Source organism: Zosterops lateralis, assembly GCF_965231275.1.
Source record: "Zosterops lateralis genome assembly, contig: HAP1_HAP1_SCAFFOLD_323, whole genome shotgun sequence".
In the NCBI taxonomy this organism is placed as follows: Eukaryota; Metazoa; Chordata; class Aves; order Passeriformes; family Zosteropidae; genus Zosterops; species Zosterops lateralis.
Window position 1 is genome coordinate 1 of NW_028154375.1, and position 19,928 is coordinate 19,928.

A 19,928-nucleotide genomic window follows, 5' to 3' on the forward strand; every position below is an offset into this window, starting at 1 on the left:
ATATTAAACAAACACTGTTATTTGTCAAATGTCTTATGTGTAATGTCTCACTTGAATTTCAACATGTCTTAAATTATTAAACTCACAGCAATTGATTAATCATCTCCTGCTGCTCCTTGTCTCTGTGGTATGCCAATAGTTTCCTCTGTGATGGTGATGTTTCAGGTATGACTGGTGGAGCTAAACCAGCAGGACGAAACAAAGTTCTCAAAGTCCGTTTACTGGAAGTTGCTTCATCTGAGTGCTCCATCTAAAACCATAACAAAACCAAAATTCTAGAATACAGTCTTCCCAGAAAGGAGTTTAGCACATGCATCTAGTAAGTTGAATGTACATAAGGCATAAAACGAGGTCACCTTCAGGGATCGCCAGTTTAGGTATGACAGTTGAGCTTTCAAAAAAGATAATAGTTTAGATGATAAAATGGCGAAGTTCAAGGGAAAGCGTGTACATACAGAGCCTGTCACTAAAAAAAAAAAAAAAAAAAAAAGAAAGAAAGAAAAAAAAAAGTTCCTCGACTGGGCTAAGGTTCAACTAAAAGAATAAAAGAACACCCTTCTATGGCGGCTCAATCGCCTGAGTAGGGCTATTCCAAAGACTGACGGTCGGGTTCCCCTGGAAACACGATGCACAAACTCACCACTGCATTTCAACAGCTTCCCACGGGGGAGCAGAAAGCTACCTCCTCAATCAGTGTTATGTCCTACAAATGCACCAAACCGGGCGGTGGTGGAGGCCCCAAGGATGCAAAGCTCAGCTGCGGACGGCCCGGACAGCACAGCCTTTTCCCGGCGCTCCTCGACCCCGCCGCTCTCACTGCTCCCCCAACCCCCGCGCGGGAAAACAGCGCGGTTACCCCGGAGCCGAGGGCGGGCCCGGCCCGTGCGGGGTGCCCGGGACTCTCCCTGGCCGAGATCACTGCCTCTCGTGAGGAGAAGGGAAAGGAAGAGGATGAAGAAGAGGAAAAAAGCAGCAGAGACTTGGAATAACCTTACCTTGACCGCCCCGGTGTGCCACAGGGTTGGCACAACCCGGGCGAGTCAGAAACTCGCTCTGCTCCAGCCCCTGCCTGCACCCAGGCGATCACAGGGAAAATGCTTGAGAAATTGTAATACTCTCAAGAGGCTGTTGCGGAGTGAGCTTCTGCTTTTTTTTTTACAACTATAAATGGAAGTTTTAAGGAACTCCATAGATCTGCTGCCCACCTGCCGACACTTGACGAAAGAGGCTTTAAGCCCCTAATTTTGTGTCTGCGTGGGCAGAGCCCCACGCACAAAGGCTGCGGGGGCAGCAGAAGGGAATTTTATGTGTGTTTTCCAAAAGCCTGGGCAACTTCCCAGCGTGGCTCTCGTTGCCCGGCACTATTCAGCATGAAGTCTGAACCCAGACATGAAATATTTTCTCACGAACAGAACACAAACCCGAACTCTTGAAGTTAAAGGATTTATCCACAGCCTTCTAGCATCGGGGCTTTACGAGGGAGACCCATTCACGCCTCGAGCACCTGTTGGCCAGGAAGCTGCGCTGAGGAGAGGGGGTTCCGCTGCTGAGGGGACAGAACCCGCTGGTTCTCCGGTGGGCCGGACTCAGGCCGAGAGGCGGCGGGTTAACGGCGGTGAGGGGGGAGCGGGCCCCGGAGCAAGAGGACGGCAGCGGGCACCGGCAGGGGGCGCTGCCTCACGACCGGCGGCGCGCGCCCGCCCCCTTCCCGCCTCCCGCCCGGCCCCGCCCCTTAGCGCTCGCGCCGACGGCACGGCAGCCCCACCTCGCCCGTTGCCCCGCCCCCGCCGCCCGTTGCCCCGCCCCCGTGGCGGGCGATGACGGCACAGCCCCGCCCGGCGGTTCCGGCCGCGCCCCGCGGAAGCCGCAGCGCCGCCGGGTCCATGTGGCGTCGGCTCCGCTCCGCCCTCCGGAGCCTCCGCGGCTTTCCCGCCGCAGCCCCGCACGGCGGTGGCGGGCCCCCGCCCGCCGCCATGGAGCGCGCGGTGGTGCGCTGCGTCCCGTCCGAGCCCAAGCTGAGCCTGCGGTTGGTGCTGCCGGACGGCAGCGCTCGGCACATGCAGCGCGACCAGGCGGAGCCGCTGGGGCGGGCGCTGGCGCGCATCGCCACCAACGCCGCTAAGGGCCGCGGCAAGGCGGGAAAGAAGAGCAAGAAGGCGCGGGCGGAGGGCGGCGCGGAGAGCGAGGAGGCGGAGGCGCTGCCGGCCGTGCAGCTGCTGTCCCGGGACGGCGCGGTGGTGGCGGCCGAGGTGCCGAACGCGGCCGCCTGGCAGGACGGCGCCGTGCTGTACATCGGGGACGCGCGGTACCGCGTGGAGCGCAACCCGCCCGCGCTCACCGAGCTCAGCCTGCCGCGCTCGCTGCTCGCCGGCTTCCCCGTGTGCCCCAAGGTGAGCGCCGAGTTCGCCGCGCCGCAGCACTGCCTGTTCCGCTGGTTCCGCCAGCAGCGCCCCTCGGAGGCGGCCGGGGAGGAGGCCGGGGAGGGCTGGGTGGAGACGGCGGCGGCCGGGCGGGTGTTCACGCCGCCGAACGCGCTGGTGGGGCTGCGGCTGAAGCTGCGCTGCACGCCCGGGGACGGGGAGCGGCGCTACGGCCCAGCCCGAGAGGTGGAGAGCAGCGGCCCCGTGGAGGCCGGACCCGGCTCCTGCACCTTCGACGGCCGGCACCTCTACACCCAGAGGGTCTGCGGGCCCGGCTCGGTCCGTGCCGTGTCCTACAACATCCTGGCCGACGCCTACGCGCAGACGGAGTTCTCCCGCACCGTGCTCTACCCCTACTGCGCTCCCTACGCCCTGGAGATCGACTACCGCCAGAACCTGCTCAAGAAGGAGCTGGCGGGATACAGCGCCGACCTCATCTGCCTGCAGGAAGTGGACAAATCTGTCTTCGCAGACAGCCTGACCCCGGCGCTGGACGCTTTTGGGCTGGAGGGGCTGTTCAGGATTAAGGAGAAGCAGCACGAGGGCTTGGCCACTTTCTATCGCAGGAACAAGTTCAGGCTCCTGAGCCAGCACGACATCGCCTTCAGCCAGGCGCTGCTCTCGGAGCCGCTGCACGGGGAGCTGTGCCAGCAGCTGGCCAGGTACCCCCTGGTGCAGGAGAAGGTGCTGCAGAGGTCGTCTGTGCTGCAGGTACCGGCTCTGAATGCCTTCTTCTCTTTCCTCTCTTTTTTTTCCCCTTTTTTCCCCTCCCGCTGTCTCCAGGCGCAGCCGGGCCGGTGGTGTTGGACCTTAAGCAGCAGAAGGGAGGTGAAGGGGTTGAGAGTTTGAAACATGGGACTGTTTCTGGCTCTGTGGTGATGGATAGAGCAGGAGATCAGCTTAGGAACAAAAACAAAACATTGAGATCTTGCTGTGCTGCATTGTATGGATTTACCAAAGTTTGGTAAAAAAAGGCAATGGTATTTTGTTTTAAAATGAAGACAGCTGTTAAGATTCTGGGCCAGGTAGTGATTCCTGGCTGGTGGCATTGGCAGCCAGTTTTTCACTACATACTTTTTATATGTCAGCATATATTTTATAAAACTTAGATCTTATAAATCAATTTTAAGAAAGTTAGTTGAGTATGCTTTATAATGCCTCTTTAGCAAGTGATGGGAGGGACACAAATAAGGCTGGGCAGGTGTCTGAGCTTCCTGATGCCAGAGGCTCTGCCCACGGAGCTGCTGTGCAAGTACAAGTGTGTAAGATAGAAGGCTGTGTCAGGAGCTGCAGAAACACTGGTAGAAGTTTCCTGCTCATGAACTGAGTAAGACTAACAGAATTTCCTTGATAACTGAAATCGCCACCAAATTTTTGTTCAATTTAACAATTATGGAATGCTACATTTGCTTGCTAAAAACAGATATTCAGCTCCAGTTCTGTTGCAGAGAGTGAATGCAAAATTAAAGTATTTGAGAATGGTACAGCCTGAACTATATCTTAGGAAAAAATATGGCCAAACCAAACAGTCAAAAGAATGTTTGTTAAATTATGTAGTGGTAATAACTTGGCTGATACCCAGACCTTATATAGAAGATTAATGAAAAGTACAGCTCCTAAATTGAGTTTTTGCTTATAAGCATCAGATTCTTTGAACTGGATTGTCACAAAGCCATAAGCTGACTAGTGCATTTTAAAATATATAACTTCTCTATAAAAGACTTAACAAAGACTGCTTTTTCTATTAAAGGTTTCGGTTCTCCAGTCTACAATTGATCCTTCCAGGAAGCTTTGTGTAGCAAATACCCACCTATACTGGCACCCCAAAGGTAATTTTGGTACATTCCTGCATGTAGGATAACTGGGTTTAGAAAAGTTTTTTTTCTCTTCTTTGAGAGAACAGATTTCCCACCATTCTTTTGCATCTATAGCCTTTTCTTCTGGAACTGAGGGTTTCCTGCCTTACTTCTTATCTAGATTAAATCAAGTGAGACTCCTAGGTCTGTTTATATATTTATTTTTCTAGCATTCCTGGGAGTCAATAGAATCTAGCTGAGACCAAGGCAAGTCACATTACACACAATTCACCCAAAAAGCAGACCATAAAATAGAGCTTTGTGTTTGCTTATGGTTTCCCAGGCCTGTTGAACATGGAGCTCCCCCAGGGTTCTGCCAGGAGGGCAACCAGATTGGGTTCCAGAAGCTGTTAGGAGATATTCTTCTCTTCTCAATTAGTTGTCTTTTGGTTCTGTGCCTTTTTGGGAATATTATTAGGGTGGTTGCCATGAAATGGAAAACAGCTGTATATGGGTGTTAAAGCTTTAGAGTTCTTTCATGGGCAAGTTTAGGTTGAAATTGTCTGTCACTGAAAAACTGTCATAGTCACAAACTTTAAAAGTTTCTTAATTTGCGACAACTATTCTACAATGCAGAATTGCTGTTTCAGAGCTATATATGGTTAAATGAGCAACCCAGTGAGCACCTCCAGTGCTGTTGTGCATTTTTTGAAATAACTCCTTTTTATGTCCTCAGGTGGGAACATCCGTCTGATCCAAATTGCCGTGGCCATGTCTCACATCAAGCACGTAGCATGTGACTTGTATCCCAGTATCCCAGTCATATTCTGTGGGGATTTTAATAGCACACCCTCATCAGGAGCTTACAATTTTATCAGCAGTGGTGGTATTGCTGAAGATCATGAAGACTGGATCTCAAATGGGGAGGAAGAAAGGTGCAGTATGTCTCTAAGCCATCCTTTCAAACTGCTAAGTGCTTGTGGAGAACCTGCTTATACAAACTATGTTGGTGGGTTTCATGGATGTCTGGACTACATTTTCATTGACAGAAATGCTCTAGAGGTTGAACAAGTTATTCCATTGCCAAGTCATGAGGAAATAACAACCCATCAGGCTTTGCCAAGTGTTTCACATCCTTCTGATCATATAGCACTAATATGTGACTTGAAGTGGAAATAGAGTGGCTCTGGAATGGTGCTTTTGGAGGTTTTCAAACAAGGAATTTAATTTAATGTACTGCTGGGGAACTGAGGTTAGACCCTGACTTGTATGCTACTAAAAGGAAAGCCAAAATGATTAATGAAGAGTTCATGTGTTTAATGGCTGTACTGAATATTGTCACACTGTTCAGAATATTTGCATGACAATTTCCCCCCTTTTATATACTAATTGAAAAAATATATTGAAGACAGGGTTTTGAAAATTAGATTATCATATACCTTTCTAGTGATGTTTTTAAAGGATTAAGAATTATTTTGTTAAAAAAAAGGAATTTATTCTGATTTGTAAGACAGTGTACAAAATGAACCCTGCTTAATTCAGAAATAAACACAGAACCCAAACGGATTTAGTTGACTCCACTTTATTAATGTAATGATATTTTAAGTCCATAAATTGTCTTGTTCACTTACCATTACTATGGCACAACTTCTGGTAAGTTGCATGAATAATTTGTATTTGTATTTGTATTTGTACCTACCAACTTCTGAAAAGATGTTTGTAATTACCTGTGAATAGACTTTCTGTCAATAATCAACCATGTTAAATTCAAGGCTAATTGGTTTGGAAACAATCTGTCTGCCCACAAAACATGTTTAATGAGGATAATGTCAACACCTTGTGAAATTGGACTACATGAAGAAACAGCATCTACTTTGAACATATGCTCCTTGATTTTGATATTTATCAATATCATCTGTTTTCAGGTGGGGAGAGATATACTGAGGCATAGATTTAGAAGAATTAAAGATTGTAGTCAAAATAGATAGTGCTGAGATAATGTAGCTAGAACTTCCCTTTTGCTAACAGAAGCCAGACTGAAGGAACTGATAATCCTTGGAAGGAACCGATCAATCAGAGGAACTGTCAAACTAGGGCTTCTGCATCCTGAATAATCAATAGACCCCATGAATACAATACAATCATAAATCAAACAGTCCTGGGAAAAACAGGATTTAGCTGTCACGAACACTAAAGGTTAAAAAGTCAGAGCTGAGGAAGACAATCTTACTTCATCATTTTGGGACCCCACCCCATTAAAAAGACCACCGACCCATTTCAAAGAACAAACTACGCAGCTTGGTGGCTTTTTGGGCTAATTACCATACGAAGCGGGGAATGGGAGGTATCAGAGCTATGAATATGCATTTGTAGTTTGTGTATTCAATACTTCTGTACATAAAAGACCCTGTGATGATCTGTAAATTGCGCGTGTGTTTCTGGGAGCTATCCCGCACGCTGCCCGGCGTCGTAATAAACATACACTTTCTAACTTTAAACTGTTAGAGAGTCTTTGTCCGTCATAGTTGGATATTGGTATTAGATCAATGTCCATAGTTTTTTAATAAATCATTTTGGTGAGCCAGGCAGGAGAACTGCTCTTTCTGGCCGTGGGGCCGGTGGGGTCTAGGACCCCTCAAGGCGCCTGCCCGGAGTTTTCAGGGTGAGGGCTCCTCAGACCTTACCGTCCACCCGGGGAAAGACCTGAACCTCCTGGAGCTTCGGACAAAAGGTATGTTTAAAGAAAAATGTATTGAATGAAGGTACCTTTGAATAGAGGCGGCTTATAAGTCATAAGAGACGTCTTATGCAAAGCAGAGGCCTGGGTTTTGGAATCTCCGAGGAGTATTGTTGTTGTGTTGTTGTGTTCCAGGTAGAGCTGGTCACTTGTTGGCTGCATTCCAGGGGAGGAAAGCAGCAGCAGCATAGAGATGCTGTATTGGGGGCGTAGTGGCTCCATGTTTGGTTTGTCCAGGTAAAGCTGGTCACTGTTGGCTGCATTCCAGGGAGGGAAAGCAGCGGCAGCACAGAGCTGCTGGTATTGGGAGCGTAGTGGCTCCATCTTTGGTTTGTCCAGGTAAAGCTGGTCACCTGTGGGCTGCATTCAAGGAGGAAAGCAGCGGCAGCACAGAGCTATTGATGTCGGGAGCGTAGTAGCTCCATCTTTGGTTTGTCCAGGTAACGCTGGTCACTGTAGGCTGCATTCAAGGGGGAAAGCAGCGGCAGCACAGAGCTATTGTATTGGTTCCAATTTGGCTTGTAGTTTAAAGGTGCACTTTGGTGATTCATAATCTGAGAGGCTAGCCTGAATTTTTAAGGTGAACAGGGTCCCGTTTTGAGTTGCGGTCGCGAACGCTGGATGTGTGTGTATTCGTGTCTGTTTGGGTTTTCTTTGTGATTGAGTGACCGTATGTGTGTGAATTGTGAAAGTTTGTGTTGTAAGTGTTTTTGTTTTTAAGTTTGTGTTGTAAGTGTTTTTGTTTTTAAGAGATTTTAAAACCCCCGCCGATCTGCGGAAGGATATCTCTGCTGAAAAGCAGAGGAATTCAGGGGGGATGTGCTTGGGCCGTGACTGGAGGGTGTCACGGAGAGCGCTGTAATTTCTGACCGCATAACTGATAGTGTGATTTTAATCAGTGTGCTGTTCAATAGAAAAACATCTGTGGGTGAATAGGCTGTTTGTTGTTTATAAGAAGAAAAAAAAAAAAAAAAAAAAAAAAGTTTTGGGTGGTTTTTTGTGACATATCACAGTGATCAGGCAGGAATCTGGGTTGTCCCGGTAACCGGCAGGGAGCCGGGATTTGTCGCCTCCGGCTGTATCTTTGAAATTCTGAAAAGCCTGATGTGTTTGTTTTAACTATTGTTTGTTTGTGGAATACAGTTTTAATTGTAAAAAGAGCCAAAACTGCCTGACCGAGAAACCCCCCGCTTTTTCCTCAGTGCAAAAATTTGTGGAGTGTTTTTGAACCCATTGTTTTGTGAGCCTAAAAAATTACTATCCCATAAACAGGTTTTGGTGAAGGGGGACAGTGTATAAGAAGTTGATTGCAAATTTTCTTCAATTGTTAACTTTTTGTTTCAAGCACAAGAATTGGAAAGCTGGTTCAAAGAGTTCCCCTGCCCAGGGATGGAATTTCAGAAACCCTAAAAATTAATAACCAGTAATTTGAATTATATGTCTGAGTAATCGCGTGGGTTTTTCTTTTAAATAAAAAGAATTTTTCCTTTTTTATGTAAACACAAATTCTTTCTTCAACAGCTGGTGCTTCGAGCCTTGTTTTAAAGAATACATATTGCTAACTTTTTGTTTTAAAAATAGAAGGAACAAAAATTGAAGAGCTGGTTCAAAGAGTTCCCCGCCGAGAAACGGAATTTCGGAAACCCTAAAAATTAATAACCAGTAACTTGGATTAAGTGTCTAAGCAATTGTATGGGGTTTTGCTTTTAAATAAAAAGAATTTTTCCTTTTTAGGTAAACATAAATTCTTCTTCAACAGCTGGTGCTTCGGGCCTTGTTTTAAGGAACAAGCTAAGATTTTTTTGTTGTTGTTGTTGTTGTTGTTTGTTTGTTTTTTTTTTCCTTTTTTCTGGTTAAAAAAAAAAAAAAAAAAAAAAATCTCTAAGCATGGGGGCAAATGAGAGTAAAGAGGTCCCTAAAGGGAGCCCTTTGGGGTGCATTTTAACACACTGGAAAGAGCTGGCAGGCTATGATGGTGCAGAAACCAAGAGAGAGCTGGTTAAGTTATGTACACAGTGGTGGCCATTATATAAACTTGATGAGGGAGTGAAGTGGCCAGCAAATGGTACACTTGACTATGAGACACTATTACAGTTAATGCTTTTCCTGCGGCGGGAACAAAAGTGGTCAGAGGTGACTTATGCAGATATGTTTTTCAGCCTCCGAAATCACCCTGAGTGGCAAAGGGATTGTGGAATGAGACCACCATCTGATCCTTTAGTATTGGCCCTTGAAAAGGACAATAAAGCTACTAAAGGGAAACCAAAACGTTGTTGCAGCACCTGCTCGATAAATCAGAGGTGCACACATCCCGACAAGGTATACCAAGTAGAGGCTTTGGAACGAGAGACAGCAGACATACTTAAACCACCCCCAAAAACACAGGAAAGGAGGAGGGTGGTGGAAAATGCAGATTCAGGACCACTATTGACTCCAACCTCCCCCACTTCATCTTCCACAGCAACTAAACTATATCCACCATTACCTAGTAGTGACAGTGAGTGGGATGAACCTGAACCTTCCCCGTCAGCTCCCAAACTTTCCCCACAAGGGCCTATAGCATCAAGAACCCGAAAACAAATCAGAGGAGTCATACAAGCACCTCTAAGACAAGTAATGACCTCTGAGGGAGAGACAAAATTGATTAAGGTCCCCTTTTCCTCAATTGACTTAGAGATTTGGGAAAAGAGTGCTAAGGGCTATCGAAGTGATCCAATAGGGGTTGCTAAGAAAATGAAGTTTATAATCAAGCAGCATTTACCAGATTGGGCAGATCTCCAATTGCTGCTTGATGCCTTAACAGAAACTGAAAAACAATTAGTTCTGAAAGTAGCTAAGGATCTAGCCGAGGATGATTGTAGAACAACACAGGAAGATGTCAAAGATGTATTTCCCCTGCAGGACCCAGGCTGGGATCCTAATGAGGATGAGGAGCTGGGACGGTTAAGGAGATACCAGGAATTGATAGTAAAAGGGCTAGAAAGAGCCATCCCCAAAACCATAAATTGGTCAGCCCTATATGCTGTCAAACAAGGCCCCTCCCAAACACCTTCTGAATTTCTAGATCACCTGCGAGACGCAATGCGCCGACACACCACCCTGGATCCTGAATCTAACGAAGGAACACAGCAATTAATAAATTTATTTTTAGGACAGTCTACAGGAGACATCAGGCGGAAACTCCAGAAGATCCGGGGTCCAGACAGCCGGAATCTAGAAGCTTTACTGGCTGAGGCCTGGAGAGTTTTTAGTAATCGGGAAGAAGGATATAAACAAGGGATGAAGAAATTAGTAGCAGAAGCAAAAGAGAGGGAAAAAGGAAAACATGGACATGGTCCACCGAAACAGGGACCATCCCGACTGGGAAAGAACCAGTGTGCCTTCTGCAGGAAAACTGGGCACTGGAAGAACCAGTGCCCAGAATTAAGAAAGGGTGATGAACACAGAAAAGGCGGTCAAAAAGGGGAAAAGATGATTGCTCATGTCAAAGAAGACTGAGGAGGACCGGAGGGCCCCACCCTAGGGGACCCTCTGGTTATAGTCAAACTAGGGGACAGAGAAAAGGAGGTGAAATTCTTAATAGATACAGGGGCAACATTTTCAGTGCTGAATAAGGCCCTAATACCTGTAACCAATGACTATGTTATGGTAAGAGGAGCGACTGGCCAACCTGAGAGGGCTTACTTTTGCAAACCATTGAAGTTTAAATTGGGGAAACAATGGGGAATCCATCGATTTTTATATATGCCTAATGCTCCATCTGCACTTTTGGGCAGAGATCTGCTAGAGCAGCTGGAAGCAAAAATAATATTTAAGAATGGGGAAATTATTTTGGAGGTAAAAGATCAACAATATGTAGAACTATTAAGTTTAATGATGATAACCAAGGAAATCGAAGTTGCAAATAAAGAAACTTTCAGTAAAATAATAGATCAGGTGTTTCCGGGAGTGTGGGCCTCTGACATACCAGGCCGGGCAAAGAATGCACTACCAGTACAGATCAAACTTAAGGAAGGAGGACAGCCAGTAAGGGTTAAACAATATCCCCTAAAAAAAGAAGATAGGAAAGGGATTAGTCCAATTATTGAACATTTTTTGGAGATAGGACTATTGAGGGAGTGTCAGTCTGATTTCAACACTCCTATCTTGCCAGTGAAGAAGCCTGACGGGTCATACAGGCTAGTACAGGACTTAAGAGCTGTCAACAAAATAACTGAAGATCTGTACCCAGTAGTTGCCAATCCTTATACACTGCTGACTCGCTTAACACCTGAGTTAACCTGGTTTACCGTTTTAGATTTGAAGGATGCCTTCTTTTGCCTCCCTCTCCAAGAAGCCAGCCAGAAAATTTTCGCATTTGAGTGGGAAAACCCCAAAACTGGACGAAGGACTCAGCTCACATGGTGCGTTCTTCCCCAAGGTTACAAGAACTCCCCCACCATATTTGGGGAACAGCTTGCAAAGGATTTGGAATCTTGGGAACCCCCACCAGGAGAAGGACAGCTACTCCAGTACGTAGATGACCTGCTGATAGCCACACAGACCCAAGCAACATGTGTGGACTGGACGGTAAGCCTCCTAAACTTCTTGGGCCTACAGGGGTATCGAGTATCCCAAAAGAAAGCCCAGCTGGTGAGGCAAACAGTCATTTACCTGGGTTATGAAGTGAGTGCTGGACAAAGGACTCTGGGGCAGGACCGCAAAGAGGCGATATGCCAGACTCCAAAGCCTCAAACAGTGAAAGAACTTAGAACCTTTTTGGGCATGACGGGTTGGTGTAGACTGTGGATTTATAATTATGGATTGCTTGTTAAACCTCTATATGCCTTGATCATGGATGGAATTAGAGAACTTCAGTGGACAAAGGAAGCTACTCGAGCCTTTGACCAGCTAAAGCAAGCCCTCATGTCAGCTCCAGCTTTAGGACTTCCAGATGTGAGCAAACCATTCTTCTTGTTCTCTCACGAAAAGCAAGGAATCGCCTTGGGAATATTGGCACAGAACCTTGGCCCATATCGGAGGGCAGTGGCCTATCTTTCCAAACAACTAGACACAGCTGCTAAAGGATGGCCAGGGTGCCTCAGAGCTGTTGCAGCAGTGGCTGTGAATATCCAGGAAGCACGCAAGTTCACCCTAGGCCAGAAGATGACTGTGCTGGTGTCCCATACGGTGTCTGCAGTCCTTGAAGCAAAAGGGGGGCATTGGCTCTCCCCACAAAGATTCCTAAAGTACCAAGCTATACTGGTAGAACAAGATGATGTTGAGATTGTGGTAACTAACATTGTGAACCCAGCTTCCTTCCTCAGCGGGAGTATGGGAGAATCAGTGATCCACGATTGCCTGGAGACCATTGAAGCCACCTACTCCAGTCGACCGGACCTGAAGGACACTCCTATTGAGGATGCTGAGACCTGGTTTACCGATGGAAGTAGCTACGTTGTCAGTGGAAAGAGGCATGCGGGGTATGCAGTTACTACCAGCAGAGAGGTAATAGAGTCCGGACCATTGCCCACCAACACCTCTGCACAGAAGGCTGAAATCATCGCCTTGATCCGAGCCTTGGAGCTAGCAAAAGGCAAAGAAATTAACATCTATACGGATTCAAGATATGCGTTTGGAGTAGTCCATGCACACGGAGCCATTTGGAAGGAGAGAGGACTATTAAATTCACATGGGAAAAGCATTAAACACTCACAAGAAATCCTAAAGCTGCTAGATGCTGTGCAGCTACCTGAGAGAGTAGCAATCATGCACATCAGATCGCACCAAAAAGTGAGTTCTGAATTAGAGGAAGGGAACATGCTGGCGGACAGAGAGGCAAAAGACGCAGCTAAAGGTGAGGTGCCCAATGAGACAATTGAGGCAGCACTTATCCCAGATGGAAAAATTTCAATTGAAGGTAAACCAGTATACAATAAGAAGGATAAGAAACTTATTAAAGCAGAGAAAGCAAATTATAATCAGGAAGGGTGGGCTGTGACAGAGGAAGGGAAACTTGTAGTACCCTCCTATTTGTTATGGCCATTAGTGCAAAGGGAACATGAGAAAACACACTGGGGAATAGATGCCTTGTATAGTTATTTGAAAGAAAGAATTATGGCTAGAAAATTACGAGGTACAGTAATACAGGTAACCCGTCAGTGTAGTCTTTGCCTCCGAACTAATCCCAAAAATACCCCAAAGCCAAAAATGGGACAAATTGGAAAAGGCTGTGGGCCTGGGCAACAATGGCAAATTGATTTTACAGAGCTGCCCAGGAAGGGAGGATATCGTTACCTATTGGTGTTAACTGATACCTTTTCAGGATGGCCAGAAGCATTTCCTGCCAGGACAGCTAAGGCCCGAGAAGTGACCAAAGCACTGTTGCAAGAAATAATACCGAGGTTTGGAGTTCCAGCCACCATATCCTCAGATAGAGGGCCACACTTTGTTTCAAAAATTGTACAACAAATAAGTACCCACCTGGGAATAGATTGGGAATTGCATACTCCATACCACCCACAATCTAGTGGCCAAGTGGAAAAAATGAACCACTTGATTAAATTACAAATTGTGAGGTTGGGACAAGAAGTTAATTTGCCCTGGCCCCAGGCTCTCCCATTGGCATTATTACGAATTCGGACAAAACCAAGGGCAAAAGAAAAACTAAGTCCTTTTGAAATATTGTATGGAAGGCCGTATGCAGTTCAAGATGGAACAGCACCCATGCAAGTAGGGGAGGAAATCCTACACAAGTATATGGTGGCCCTAAATAGACAACTTAGAGAAATTGAGAAATATGTGGCTGGAGCTCAAAACAGGGAATTAGATGGGCCAGTACATGATATACAACCTGGGGATTATGTATATGTTAAGTCTTTTGCAGAAAAGACCTTGGAACCACAGTGGGAAGGACCATTCCAAGTGCTTCTCACCACCTTCACTGCAATCAAGATTAAAGAACAAAAGGCCTGGATCCATCACTCCCGAGTGAAGAAAGCCCCAGAAGGAATCTGGAAGATCACACCAGGTGATGACGAACTGAAACTGAAGCTCACTCGGAACCACAAATAGAAGGACTAATAATTATTATGGACATTATGTGGAAAGTTGTAATTATTGCAGCAATAACTATAGCAAGGGTCAGTGCAATACCACGTAGGTACAATGTAACTGAGATAAACAGATGTCAAGGAAAAGCTTATGATGCTTACTCTCGTAAGGCTTTGAATAAGATGCTAAGAGTTACGAATGCAAGCTTATGGGAAGGAAGAAATGTTTGGGGGTGTAAGTATGCATTCGTACAGGATGGGTTCCATGAGGCTTACCACCCGCCCATGAGACCCATCCGGATTAGTCCTGAATGCTGTGACAAATGCTTGAGTAAATGTCCTCAATTTAGACTCAAAATAGAGGGGTGTGCAATAAGAGGGTATGACATCAACTTTAACATTACTCAAGTATGTACTGAGCTCCATAAGGACCAGACCAAGATGATTCCACCAGTGCCAAGAAAGGTCGTGATCCCCCAGGTACCATCTATCCGAAAAGTAGAGGAACACATAACTCCTGTAATTACCAAAATTGGGCCATATGCTATTAAAAAGACAGGAGTTCAGAGGCTGATAATTAACCCAAAGTGGTCTTTAAAACGAGTAGAAATGGGAGTACAGGTAAATGCTTCTCACATTCGTCCAGAATGTGCTCCGTTTCTCAAAAACCCCTTTATGGACTGGACCACTTGGCTCCAAAAAGTATGCCTCCTAATTTTAGAAGTAAGAGAGATCTCACTGGGGTGTTAGGAACAGGGTTGGGAGTACTAAATACAATAGATTCAGAGGTACTGATGAATAAATTAGCCTCAGTAGGGAATGATCTAGTCCAACTACAACAACCTTTGCAATCCTCTCTACTTGCATTGGGTAACAATCATTGGAAATTGACCCAAATACTACCAGAATGGGAAAACACAGAAGAGCAAGATCATGAGGTAATAATTAATGCACTAGGTACAGCTAGTGAAAACATTTCTCTGGCTCTAGGATGTACTCAGGCACAATTGTGGATGCAATCAGTAGCTGCCACAGTTATCAGGGAAGGCGGAGAGGGAACATTTCCGGCTGAGATTCGCAAAATTGTTTGGGATAATGCCTCTGATATGGAGAGGGAACTCCAGTCTTGGTGGGTGATGGTCAATTTCACTTATAATCCTGTGACTAGTGTAGCGACAGCCTTTGTTTTAACTATACATGATGCCTCAGTGGACCTAATACATCCAATAGTCCCCTTAGGATTAAATCATGAGGGAACTGTATTATACCCTTCTGAACACCGGGTGTGGGCACGAGAAATTGAAGGAAAATGGCAAACTGTTAATCTAGAGTCCTGTACTGCGAGAAGACAGCTAGGATACATATGTGAAGGGACATTAGAAGGTGACAAAGACACTTGCTTGGATACAGACCAGAATATCTGTCACTTTGAAATGCATCCAGTCAAACAGAAAACTTCACTGGTGTATACAGGGCAAGGTTGTGTCTGTCTAAGGACAGCATGCCGCATCATAAAAATAGACAACCAAATTATAAATGAGACCAAATTCAATTTGTGTATTTGCAATTTTGTCAGAATTAAGGGATGTGATTTTTCCTATCAAGCACCTGTAATATCACATCAATATATAAAAGCTAACCTAACTACCATGCAGAATATACTGCCTGTACCCATAGGAATGAATTTGACTTTAGTAGCTCAATTGATGAAACATCCCAGATTGAAAGAAATCTTAAAAGAAATTAAGGAAGAGGGAAGAAAGACATTAATTACAATTCACCATGACACAGAAACCATCAAAGGAGTATTTAAGAGGCTTGAGGAACATTTGTCTCATCACTGGTGGGATGTGCTTTTTGGGTGGTCTCCAACAGCAACTGGTATACTAAATGCCTTACTCCACCCTATAGTTGTGTTGCTTATTCTAGTTAGTATAAGTCTAGTTTTATCTGTTGCTATGCTTGTTTGGAATTGGAGGATGCTACGACGAATAGCAGCCTTAACCTCATTATCAAAAGCGTATGGCTTGGTCTTAAGAGACACTAGCTGTACAGATTGGATTGATGAGGAAAACACTTTTGAGTAAAAGAATTTACTCACTTTAAAAGGAGAAGTGGGGAAAATGAGGCATAGATTTAGAAGAATTAAAGATTGTAGTCAAAATAGATAGTGCTGAGATAATGTAGCTAGAACTTCCCTTTTGCTAACAGAAGCCAGACTGAAGGAACTGATAATCCTTGGAAGGAACCGATCAATCAGAGGAACTGTCAAACTAGGGCTTCTGCATCCTGAATAATCAATAGACCCCATGAATACAATACAATCATAAATCAAACAGTCCTGGGAAAAACAGGATTTAGCTGTCACGAACACTAAAGGTTAAAAAGTCAGAGCTGAGGAAGACAATCTTACTTCATCATTTTGGGACCCCACCCCATTAAAAAGACCACCGACCCATTTCAAAGAACAAACTACGCATGCTTGGTGGCTTTTTGGGCTAATTACCATACGAAGCGGGGAATGGGAGGTATCAGAGCTATGAATATGCATTTGTAGTTTGTGTATTCAATACTTCTGTACATAAAAGACCCTGTGATGATCTGTAAATTGCGCGTGTGTTTCTGGGAGCTATCCCGCACGCTGCCCGGCGTCGTAATAAACATACACTTTCTAACTTTAAACTGTTAGAGAGTCTTTGTCCGTCATAGTTGGATATTGGTATTAGATCAATGTCCATAGTTTTTTAATAAATCAATACAGAAGAGTGTGGTGCATTGGTTATCTGTGCCTAAGTCTTCACAAAGAAACACAAGCTGCTTGCAAACCTTTATAACATTCTTTTATTTTGTTCCTCTCTTGCATACAAAGACAGCCTGAATTTTTAAGTGTATTTACATGAAATTTTCTTTCTAGAAATTGTCTAGTTTGCCCTATTTTGTAGGATGAGGAGAAGTGTATTTTATCCACACCTTCACTGAATGTGTTGGTGTGGGTTGAATCATTTAAAAAGCTTCTTGCCCTGCATCATTAGTCCATAGGAAACAGAAAGCATTTGGAAACCATTCACTAGATCTTCCTATTTCACCTAATAAAAATCCCTTTATCAATTGTCTGTCACTGTTGTCAGCTTGTTTTTTTTCCCTAGTTACTGGTGTCTTTTCATTGGCAAAACAAGTCTGCCTGAGTTGATAAAAGCTGTGTACTCTCTACTTGCACACTGTGGCAGTGGGTTGATGAGTTGCTAATGGTTATCCTTTGCTGATATGTTATGTGTTAATGTTGCATAGTTCATGCCCTGTTACCCCTTATTCTTCCTATTCTTAGGACCATAAAGCAGTTACCTGTCAGTCTTGTTGTTTACATGGCACCTGGCCCTGCCATTCAACCAGAGACCTCTCCCAGTGTCTGGAAACTTCTGGGAAGAATCCTGGGTGACTGATTAGAGTCAGGGTTTCCCCCTCCTACAAGTTATATTATGCACCCTGAGTCCCTATCATTGGTCACCATGCTCTGCCGTCCCACATGTTCCTTCCCCCCTTAAAAAACTGTAACGTTCAGGTGTTCGAGGTCTCTCCGTCTATCTTTCTGTTACTTGGAGCCTCGGCCCTGAGGTGGAATAAACCTCAGTTGCTGTCTTAAAGGAGGGTCCCGTCTCTCAATTCATCTGCGCCTTAGTAGTGACTCTACTTCACTGGCTCAAAGACCCCTGTGTTGCGGTGGTGCCAGGGCTGCCCAAGCCAGCAACACCGGGGAGAAAACCACTGTAGGGTGATGGCCAGCCTGGGGCAGCCTGAAGCAGACATAAGTTGCTACAGCAAGGCACTCGATGTAGAGCCCCTCCAAGAAGCTCTGCGAAGAAGTCCTTCCTCCTATGGAATTTGTAGACTTTCGTGTGTCTCATGCCCCTGGTAGAAGCAACCTTTTGGGTGCACTCCCAGGGGAAGAAGAGCGTAGCTTTGTCACACGCACAAGCTCCTATTTGGTGTAGATTTCCAGTGCAATCGTCCTTTTGCCACACAGGAGTCTGGTCAGGGTAAGTGGAGATATTCCATGGCAGAGCTGTCAGCAGCTGCAAGCTCTCTTTTGCCGAGAAAAGCAACTCTGCACACAGAGCTTGGGGCCTCTCAGGGGGGGTTCTGTAGCTTCAGAACCCCATGGCTGCTAGAGAAATGGAAAAACAGCAAGTGTGGCAGAATGTGTTCCAAAGCAGCTGGAGCTACCACGGGCTCCGGACAGGCTTATTTTCACTTGGAGAACACAGAAAACACACCAAGGTGCTGCTGCAAGGGTTAGGGTTAGGGTTAGGGATCGGGTTAGGATTAGGGTTTGGGTTAGGGTTAGGATTAGGGTTTAGGTTAGACTCAGGGTTATGTGCAGTATTAGGGTTAGGGTTAGGCTGAGGGTTAAGTTCAAAATTAGGGTTAGGCTTAGGGTTAGGGTCAGGGTAAGGTTCAGGGTTAGGCTTCGGCTTAGGCTTAGGTTTAGGTTTAGGGTTAGGGTTCGGGTTAGGCTTAGTCTTAGGCTTTGCCTTAGTCTTAGGCTTAGGCTTAGGCTTAGCCTCAGCTTGGGTTTAGGCCTAGGTTTATGTTTCGGGTTAGTTTTAGGCTTAGGTTTAGGCTTAGGCTTTGGCTTAGGTTTAGGGTTTGGGTTAGGGTTAGGATAAGACTTAGGCTTAGGTTTAGGCTTAGGTTTAGGGTTAGATTTAGGCTTAGGCTTAGGTTTAGGGTTAGGTTTTGTGTTAGGTTTAGGGCTATGGTAAGAGTTAGTATTAGGGTCAGGGTTAGGTTCAGTATTAGGCTTAGGCTTAGGGTTAGGTTTTTTTGTTAGGCTTAGGATTAGGTTTAGGCTTCGGTTTAGGGTTAGATTTAGGCTTAGGTTTAGGCTTAAGCTTAGGTGTAGGGTTAGCGTTAGGTTTAGGTTAGGGGTAGGGTTAGGGCTACGGTTTGGGTTAGGCTTAGGCTTACAGTTAGGGTTAGGGTTAGGGTTTGGGTTAGTGTTAGGGTTAGGGTTTGAGTTAGGGTTAGGGGTTAGTGTTAGGGGTTAGAGTCAGGTTTAGGTTCAGTATTAGTGTTAAGGTTAGGGTTAGGGTTCGGGGTTAGTGTGTGGGTTAGGGTTAGGTTTAGGATTAGGGTTAGGATTAGGTCTCAAGGCAAGGTTCAGGACTAGGGTTAGGGTTAGAGGTAGGGTTAGGGTTGGGGTTTGGGTTAGGCTTAGGGTTAGGGTTACGGTTTGGATTTGGGTTAGGGTTAGGATTAGGGTTTAGGTTAGGCTCAGGTTTAGGTTCAGTATTAGCATTAGGGTTAGTGTTAGGGTTCGGGTTAGGCTTTGGGTTAGGGTTAGGTTTCGGGTTAGACTTAGGCTTAAGATTAGGCCTAGGCTTATTTTTAGGGTTATGGTTAGGTTTAGGGTTAGGTTTAGGGGTTAGTGTTAGGGATAGGGTTAGGGTTAGGGTTGGGGTTAGGCTTAGGCTTAGGTTTAGGCTTAGGGTTCGGGTTAGGTTTAGGCTTAGGTTTAGGCTTAGTCTTAGGCTTAGGTTTAGGGTTAGGTTAGGCTTAGGCTTAGGGTTAGGGTTAGGATTAGGGTTTAGGTTAGGCTCAGGGTTATGTTCAGTATTAGCGTTAGGGTAAGGTTTAGGGTTAGGGTCAGGGTTAGGTTCAGGATTAGGGTTAGGGTTAGGTTTAATGTTAGGCTCAGGGTTAGGCTTAGGGCTTAGGGTTAGAGTTAGGGTTCGGCCTCGGCTGTGCGTTAGGTTTAGGGCTAAATTTTGGGTTAGGATTAGGGTTAGGGTTAGCATTTGGGTTAGGGTTCGGATTAGGGTTAGAGTTAGAGTTAGGCTCAGGGTAAGGTTCAGGACTAGGGTTAGGGTTAGGTTAGGGGTAGGGTTAGGGTTGGGGTTTGGGTTAGGCTTAGGGTTAGGGTTACGGTTCGGATTTGAGTTAGGGT

General features: G+C 45.6%; 1 protein-coding gene across 1 annotated transcript; it reads left to right on the forward strand.

Moving 5' to 3' along the window:
- Positions 1 to 1,883: 1,883 nt before the first annotated feature.
- Positions 1,884 to 6,151, forward strand: LOC310923787 (2',5'-phosphodiesterase 12-like; the record flags this gene model as incomplete). The annotated part of the gene is made up of 3 exons (XM_083885722.1): positions 1,884 to 3,131; positions 4,171 to 4,249; positions 4,953 to 6,151. 3 exons carry the CDS (start codon positions 1,884 to 1,886, stop codon positions 5,393 to 5,395), a joined length of 1,770 nt encoding a protein of 589 aa, XP_083741848.1. The 3' UTR covers positions 5,396 to 6,151.
- Positions 6,152 to 19,928: the final 13,777 nt, after the last annotated feature.